Raw genomic sequence first — 9,108 nt, forward strand, 5'->3', positions numbered from 1 at the left:
TAGTTTGTCATTTCAATAATTAGGATGAAAAGAGTGAGAGCTTCTATATATTTGCCAAATCCATCACTACATTTTAGATGATTTTCATGTACTAGTTCATTAGAGCGAAGAAGACACTAAGAGCTCCAACTTTCGACAAGTACAATACTCATCTTTATAGTTTTAGATGTTTTACTAGTCCATTTTAGACAACCTATCAAAATATTGAATAAAATGCATTCTTATAATTGCAATCATGATATTTTTGTATAGTCAAAAAATGAAAATATAACAAAAAAAATAATAATTTTGGTCAATTTTTATGTAAATTTTTGCAAACAAGATAAGAAGGTGAAAATGATATGAAGTATCAAAAATTGAAAACATTAACTAAAACAATAAATTAATCCACAAAACCATCATAACATTCCCAACAATAAAAACAAAATCAATCCAATTAATAAGTCTGCAAAATATTCAAACACTAGAAAAACTAGATTCACAACTTTCACTTCCAACAAAGTCGAACACTAGAAAAACATGTTGCTAAAATAAGCAATAGCAACAAATATGTGTGAGAGAGAGAGAGAGAGAGAGAGAGAGAGAGAGAGAGAGAGAGAGAGAGAGAGAGATTATGTCCTCCATAATCTAAAACGTTGAATAGAGGTGCTTTATAGTTGTGGGCAGCTAGGTTCTCCTTCAATAGTTAACTTAGGACCTTTCGAGTTATTATCCCTTATTGCTTCTTGATTAGTCACCATGTTTGGAGCAGTTGAAGTTGAAGATGCGTACTTTCTCTTGCTTATGTTTTTCTTGCAAGTTCCCAAAATTATCTAATGGAAAAAGAGAAAATTTTAGTATGTAACAATGGATATTAAAACAATTCAACACAAAGACGTTATAGATTTGTATTTTCTCTTTCTTATAGGTAGGAAGTATTCACTACTATTTAGTTTAGTCGTGATTAATATTCGTTGGGAAACCTATTTAAAACACAAGGTACGTAGTTCCTCTCCTCCTAACAAGAACTTTTGCACACGCAATAGTTTGGAATTGAAAACTTGTTGTATTTTGATAGATAATTCCAATCAATTCTCCCCCTTGAAATCATCAAGAGGATTTTCCTTGGAAACATTACTGAGATTCGTTAAAAAAAAAATTACTAAGAGATTAACCATTAGGTCCAATTTATGAGGGTTAATGAAATCAAAAATTGAACCTCTATATATTGCTATATTGAAATCAAAAGATGAACCTCTATATAAATAAATTAATCTAGTTTATCGTAGTCACTACATATGGATTTTAAAAAAAAATAAAAAATAAAAAGCTTACCTTAATAGGAGTAGCAGCTATCAATAAGTTGTCAACACGACCTCCAAAAACCTTGCCATCAGGTTGAGCCAATGAAACACTCAACATGCCAATTTTCCTTTGTGAACCACCAGCAGCACCACCACGTAAAGATAAAATATCAAAGTGACCCTATATATTTATAATAGGGAAAAAGTCAAAAAAAAAAAAAAAAAATATCACACACAGAAAGAGGAGAAAGTCTTAGATGGGCACAACCCTAAATCAAAATGATTTGGGAACACTCACAAAACATAGAAATATTTAAATGAGAATAAAATTAAATGATATTAATTGATGTGACTGATTTATTTTTGTTTTAATTTTTTCATTTTATGTGAGTGTGCAAATATTTTTGATTTGGGGTTGTGACTATATTAGACTTTCTCATAACGGAGAGAGCTTATTTAAACATGAAAATTTTAAGTACTTTTAAATCATGTCCATTCATTAAACAAGGTGACTAATGTAATGCATGACCAAACTAATTCGTATAAAAAAATTATCAAACTAAGAGACAAGCAACATATTTCATGACCATTTAAGGAATGACATACACATTTGAAGAAGTTTTTGTAATTTTTGTTAATTCAATGAATGTAGAAATCACACTTGACACATCAAAATATGGTTCTCATAATCTTTCTTGATCTTTCATTAGGCTAATTGTGTTATTGTTAGTTTAATTTAGTTTTTACTAATTGCTCAAGTATTTACCCTAATTAGTACTATTAAAGAGTATAAATTTCCACATCTCCCATTAACATCTTTATTTAAACTTTATTAATTTTCTCCATTGCTCTTACTTTTTCTAGTACAAAAAATGAGAGTTGAAATGAAAATTTCATAGGCTGAATAGTAGAATGACAAATTTTATAAATTGAGATATAAAGAAGTAATGGTGAAATATTTTTATGAATATTATTAATGCATATAGGAGATTAATTGTTTTAATAATGGTACCTCATGTCTTGAAAAACCATTAGAAACACCAGATTGACAAAGGGTGACACTTGATACAATTCCAATAGCAGAAAGTATGCAAACATCTTCTTGAGGAACTTTCTCCAAAAATGCAAATAACTTTCTAACCACATCCTGAAAATCACCAAAAACAAAACTCTCAATTTATACCAATTTAAAAATAAAACCATACAGTCCACTCTTAAAAAGTAATAGTCTCACACTCTCTCTCTAAAAACTCTTTTCTCTGACCTCTCTCTAAACTCCCCTCACAGCCTCTTCCCTCTTATCCAAAATCCTTGCATCACAATTTAGCCGTTCAAGGCGGTGGTACGACGAGTGACACAAGTCCTCCGCACCGCCTCTGAACGCCAGATCTGCCGGTGGATCTCTTTTTTTCGGTAGTTTTGTGTGTTGTTTTGGCTGTCCGTCGCCAGGCTTACAATCCTTCTTTCACCATCTTTTCCACCACATCACCTCGTTCACCTATCACCCGTTTTCCCTGCGATGGTTGTTTAGATCTGGGTTCTTTGTCGTGGTTTTGGGACTGTTCATGCTTTCTTCACGGATGTTAGGTGTGTTCACGTGAGATAGATGGGATTGGCATGATAAGAGTTGTTTGTTGGGATGATGAAAAGTAGCAGGAAGAGATACATGGGAACCCATATCATTAAGAGTTTTTCAAATGGGTTTGCTTAGTGTGTGGTGTTCGGTGGTGATGGAAGAGATACGTGGGTATGGATTTGGTTTTGGTTGTTGGAGCAGGCGCAACAGTTCCGTCTTTTTTCATGGACCGTTGGGATTTTTAGTTAGGTGGCATTGTGTTTTATTTTGTTAATGGTGATTTCAGTGGTTGTTGGTGACGGGTAGCACAAGGTGCGTGGTTGTTAGTGTTGAGTTTGGGAGTTGATATGCTAACCGTACTTTGGGCCCATTCAAGCTCCACAAGAGCTTGAGCTTGAGGAGGACACGAGTTTTCGGAATCCAGGAAGTGCTGTGCAGATATGCTGTTTCGCTCCACCATTGGTTCTCTTTCATTCCGGCGACAAATGTCTTCTCCTTGTCTCCGTCGGCCGCCTTTTTATGATCTGGATTGTGGTTCCACTTCAAACCGGCGTTGCTGCCCGTGTTTTGTTGTTGGATTTCGTCTTCCTCTAGATTATGTTTATGTTGTTGGTTGTTTCTTGGTGAGGATGTTTTGGCGGCGTAGTGAAGTAGAGACGGTGGTGGTGGTGCGCGGTGGTGATGCAGTGGTGGTGGAGGTTATTCAGTTGTGGTGGGGGTGGTGATGCGTGGTGGTGGTGAAGTGTGGTGGGGGTGATGATGTGTGGTGGTGGTTGGTGTTTTAAGTGAGGAGGCGGGTGCTTGTTTGGGTGATTACCTTTAGAAGCAACCTATGTTACACGGGTCCATGTTCGTCGTCTCTAACTCTTGTTTGTGCTTTTTGGGTGGTTTAGGTGTTTACGAAGTTTGGAGGGTGCGTGTCACGTTGTGTTGAGGCTTTTCCTTTTGATTTGTTTGTTGTTTAAACTTCGCATGCCATGTCTTTCCTCTTACATATTGTGTGTTGGTTTTCGATGGGCCGGTTCATTTGGCTTCGAGATCGGAAGTCGGGGTCTAGCTGCAATCTTTGTTTGACTTGGTTTGGTTTTTCTCTGGTGTACCGGGGGCGAGGGGTGCCCTGCTAATTTGGTTCTATAGTCTGGTGGGCCGATCACTTTTGATTCGAGATCGGGAGTCAGTTCTTTGACTTAAGTTGGTTTTTGCGCTTTGTGTTGTGCTCTTTCGGTGGATCGGAGGTCGCGAGGTTTGTGATAGCTGCATGATCCTTCGGTTAGGAGCTCTTCGTAATGTGACTCAGCTTGGGTGTTGGTGTCTGGGAGTTTTATTTTGAGGGTGTTCTTTGTGGGTGAGTAGTGACGATGGGCGGTGGTGGTTACCGTGTTTACAGTGCTTGTTTTTTTTGGAGTCTGTTTTAGGTGGTGATGTGTTTTGGTGGGTTTATCTCCAGGGTGTTTTTAGGTGGTTATGGTGTACCGTCTATATGCGGCACCATTTTTATCTTGTTTCGTCCATACCTTGCGTCTTGCGGGGATGACGTTTAATAATATTTGCCGATTCAAAAAAAATAAAATAAAACCATACACCAAATTGAAGAGACCTACATGCCTTTAAACTCCTTAAACAGGTCCTCGTGAGCTTCGCTCAGTTGATAAGGACAATGCATAATATATGCAAAGTCCGGAATTCGAACCTCGGACACCACAAAAAAAACTCCTTAAACCTAAAATAAGAGTGGTTGGGTTGCCAATATATAAGTTTTAGTTGAGTTGTTACCTATTTACAACAATGTTAAGTATTTAATAGTGGTAACAAAAATTGGACTAATATGTTATACTAAGTTTGTCTTAATAACTCACTTTAAATCATTTTTATTAGGCCCAAACTAGAATTTGAAATATATTTGTGCTCATCTCATATTACCTCTCTAGGGTTCACAGTTAGCAGATAAGGTGTCATGCTTCCTCCATCTGTGTCTGCAATACATCCATATGCAACAAATATAACTTTCATTGTCAAGCATAGGTAATAGATAAAATTGCATGCATGCCTATAAAACATCATTTAACAATTTGAAGTAGCTTCCAATATAAGTGCATATGTACTTGTAGCTTCAAGCATATTAACTATATCTAGATGATAGACATTGTAAAATATTTTCGAAAAATTTAAATTATAAATAAGACTAACTAGATGTCTGTATAATGTTATTTGCACTGTTAGTGCATTGTAATCAAATCATACAACAAATGTAAAATGAGATATAAAATTAACCTTCTTGAAAACTTAACAATCTTAGGCAGAAACATAATTTTCCAAAATTAACCGTTTTGAAAGTATGGAAACTTAGATTATTTACTCCTATTTGTGTCAAAAACTTAAAGACACTTTACATATTTTAAATTACATATTTGTAATGATCTTAATTTTTTTTATAAAAAATTGAAAATACATTAATAAATTAGATATAAGGTCGTATATTATTTATGATTTATATCAAATATTTTTTCTTCTATTTATTGTAAGGTTTTTTTTTTTTTGTGTTTATAGTTTCTTAATAAATACTTCGAATTAAATGAATATTTTTTTTATTGTCATGAAATAAATTATAAATCTTTATAACGCACAAGTATTGATTGAAAAAGTAACGGGCGTGTAGAAAATTTACTTTCCCGAGACACTAAAAGACGAAGGTAAATAAAATCTTCAGACTTTAATATAAAATATCGTATTATTTAAGACTTATATCTTTATATTAATTTTATTCATTATATTTTTATAACTAAAATACCAGTTTTTGTCAACAAAAAAAAAAACTAAAATACTTGTTTTTCTATCTTGCGCATGAAATGAAATACAAAATATTTTGAACATACTGAAATTCTTCTGTCAAAAGTAACCGAAATTAATAGAAAACCCAACATTTAGGGAGTCCACTAAAGATGGTCAAACGAATATTAGCTATAAATTAAGTCGATAAATTATAATTTTGATAACGCTAAATATGTACTTTTATGATACACGTTTTTTACTTTAAAATTGTACTTGAAAATATTTTAATTTATTAAAAACTTCATAACATAATAAAATTGACAACCCAAGAAACCGAAATCAAATGGAAAAGTGACCTCACTAAAAGTGGTCAAATGAATTATATTAGTTCTCAAATAAATTCGTAGATATTTCGCATCTATTACTTATTAAATAATTTGTCAAAAATAACTTATTAAATAAATAATAAAAATAAAATATTTTCATTTTACCAAAATACTTTTGGGAACTCCAAGACCTAAAACAAAGAAATCAAATATTAGTTTTCATATATGAAAAACTGAATACTATATGATTTCTTCTTTAACAAAATATTGTTTGAAGGATTTCATAATAAAGTATATGTCTTCAACAAAAGTGTTACCGGTTAGTATCTTGGTGTTAATCACAAATCATATTATAAATTGAAAAATATTCAACATGAATTGAAGAAACATAAAACATAGTTTTTGTTTTGACAAATTAAAATGTAGTAATCAACACACGTTGGCTCAGTTGGTAAGGAACGAGCCACTTCCTTGCAGAAGGTTGTGTGTTCGATTCCCTCTGCCGATGTGAGGGCAGTGTTGGTGGGTGATCTGTAAGTACCTCTATAAGTGCCCTTTGGGCCCGGAGGTGTGCCCTGACCCCCTCTGCCGATGTGAGGGCAGTGTTGGTGGGTGATTTGTAAGTACCTCTATAAGTGCCCTTTGGGCCCGGAGGTGTGCCCTGACCCTGGTGGTGACCGGAGCCGAACCCACCTAAACTTTTATTTCATCAGGAAAAAAAATTAAAATGTAGTTGCAAACAAAATTATCTAGTTTCCACTAAAACCATAAAATCAAAAATAGGTGATGGATTTTGTTTCTTTTAGATATGGAATGTTCGACCACTAATCTAGACATATACTCAATCAGATTTGGATTAGAGACAATGACTTTGTCATGTATTATGAGAAATTTTGGATCTCAAAATCAGCAGTCGAGATCGTTTATGACGTGAAATGCATGTTATTACTGGTCCGTCTTCAATCCATTGAAAACCAAAATTATGTTCCGTCATTGGGATTTGATTTGAAAACCAAAATTATGTTCCGTCATTGTGATTTGATTTGATTTGATTTGAAAAGGAAAAAAAATGTCAAACTCAAACGCGTAAAAAAAGACACGATGCACAATCATTCCAAATAGATATAAATGTTAAAAATGAACTCTCAAACCAACATAAAATAATTAAAAACAATAAATATTCATGAAAAATACAAAAAAGAAAATCAATGGAAAGAAACTCATACCAATGGGAGCCAAACTCTGCAGTTTTCCAGAACCACGAGGACGTCCCCTTCCACGCTTCTCCTCACTTCCACTAGGCTGATTGGAAGTCCTCGGTGGCAACTTGGTAGGAGCCAGTCGGTTCCTGTCAACCTCAGAATTTCGAGGCCTCCCTCTCCCCCTTTTCACCAGAGCAGAGTTTGAACCTCCGATTTCAGACTTTGATACGGTGTCCAAACCAGCATCAACTCTGACAGCTTCCATCTCGGTGATGGCATGGTTGGTTGTTTTTGACCTGTCTTGGGATGAATTCAATGAGAGTGTAAGTTCTAGGTTCACATTGTCCTCCATGAGTGAGATACCCTTTGAGATTCTAAAGTTATTTCTTCAAAAAAAAAAATTGAACTAATTTTGTTTTTGGTTTGTAGAAAAAATGTAGACCGTTGTATTTCAATACACGCTATTTAAGAACTCCAGAAAAAAAAGAAAAGAAATATAAAATAAAACCCTTTTTATTATCTTAAATTAATTTATCTTCTTTTTTTTATAATATTCATATTTATATTAGTCAAAAAAATATGCATATTTGTTAAAAAATATAATGTTTTTATTTATATTAATATATAATTATTATTTTAAAATTAATAATAGATAATAATAATAATAATGATTTTTTTTTAAGAAAGATAATAATAATAATAATTATAAAATAGAATTTAATATAGGTAAATAAAAGTTATAAGTAATTAATTTGGACTTTTTCTTGGATGAATTAAATCAATTGCATCTAATGAGTGTTATTTATGTTTTGAGTGAGTGGAGGCCCTTTCCCATGTTCCAAATTTGAGGTGAAAACAAATAAAATAATATATTAATATGGGTCATGTTAACTTGTGCCCTAAGGGCACATGTTAAGGAACCCAAAAAGAGCAACTTTGCACTGGAAAACATAACATTTTAACTTTTAAGAAGTTGACTGCACGACTTTTAATAGGTATATTTCTATATTGAGTTCCTTAACATGTGCCTTGAGGGCACAAGTTAACTTTTGCCTATTAATATTTATTTAATATTATATTTTATGAGAGGCAGATGACCGAGGATTTTTTTGAGGGTGTCAACTTTGTTAGGATGCTCACGTTTTTCTGGGATGTTTTCCTCACTCTTAATTCACCAAAAAGATATATATATATATATATATATATATATATATATATATTAATATTTATTACAATAACTAATTATTATTTTTTAGTATAGTCTTGAACATGAGGAAGATGAAATTAATTTTATAAAACATTTACCAATATTTATGCATCACCTAGCACTCCTAATAATCTGCCTTACCAGCGTATACCTAAACTAGTGGATGATTTTGATAACAATTTTCGCACTAGCTAGTTGATATACAAGGAAGTGCACGGTATATCTTCTTAAAAAAAAGCTATATATCCTCAACGACTTGTGATTATCAATATTATTTTTGTCCTAAGTATTTAGCTAGATGGTTTTGGTCTTTTGAGAACTTAATGTTTTTGATTTGGTTTTGAAGATATGCAAATTATAAATGATTGCATTTAAATTTTTGGAGTTGATTACTACAATGAACAATTCTAAATCCTATTTCTTTTCAGTGTTATGGGAATGCATTGCCTAAGGATGAGGTAACTCTAAAATATTCTTTGTTCCCTTTCAAGATACAAAGGGTGTTTCATACCAACATAGCTCCATAGTCCATATTCTCATGATTTCTATGTTGGTAAAACCTATTGAGGGCTATCACGAATTTCATTCCAAAGATCTCTAGACTATTTTCATGCTTCAAGACCTTTGAATAGCCTCATATTTGCAGCAAGGTCATTGTATTTTGATCTATATTTGGGTTTTGAAGTCCCACAACAGAAGAAAAAATGGATTATGCAAAGTTCATCCTAGGACTACTTTGCATGCA

General features: G+C 33.1%; 1 protein-coding gene across 1 annotated transcript; it reads right to left on the reverse strand.

Annotated features, from left to right (window-relative positions):
• Window positions 1-414: 414 nt before the first annotated feature.
• Window positions 415-7,508, reverse strand: LOC146930183 (AT-hook motif nuclear-localized protein 11-like). Its single transcript, XM_085707505.1, has 5 exons — window positions 7,181-7,508; window positions 4,780-4,862; window positions 2,296-2,430; window positions 1,315-1,464; window positions 415-812 (listed from the first exon to the last, which is right to left on the reverse strand). The coding sequence occupies exons 1-5, from the start codon at window positions 7,506-7,508 to the stop codon at window positions 651-653; spliced, it is 858 nt and encodes a 285-aa protein (XP_085563631.1). The 3' UTR covers window positions 415-650.
• Window positions 7,509-9,108: the final 1,600 nt, after the last annotated feature.

This window comes from Medicago sativa, chromosome 4 (genome assembly GCF_051527215.1).
Source record: "Medicago sativa cultivar Bolivia chromosome 4, Bolivia_mono, whole genome shotgun sequence".
In the NCBI taxonomy this organism is placed as follows: Eukaryota; Viridiplantae; Streptophyta; class Magnoliopsida; order Fabales; family Fabaceae; genus Medicago; species Medicago sativa.

What these genes read in the sequence shown, in the direction of transcription:
- LOC146930183 (XM_085707505.1), bottom strand. Translation starts at nt 7,508, where the DNA reads ATGGAGGACAATGTGAACCTAGAACTTACACTCTCATTGAATTCATCC. An exon ending in GCAGAGTTTGGCTCCCATTG is followed by an intron (nt 4,863 to 7,180) that starts GTATGAGTTTCT and finishes TGACAATGAAAG; the next exon opens with TTATATTTGTTGCATATGGA. An exon ending in TAGCTGCTACTCCTATTAAG is followed by an intron (nt 813 to 1,314) that starts GTAAGCTTTTTA and finishes TTTTTCCATTAG; the next exon opens with ATAATTTTGGGAACTTGCAA.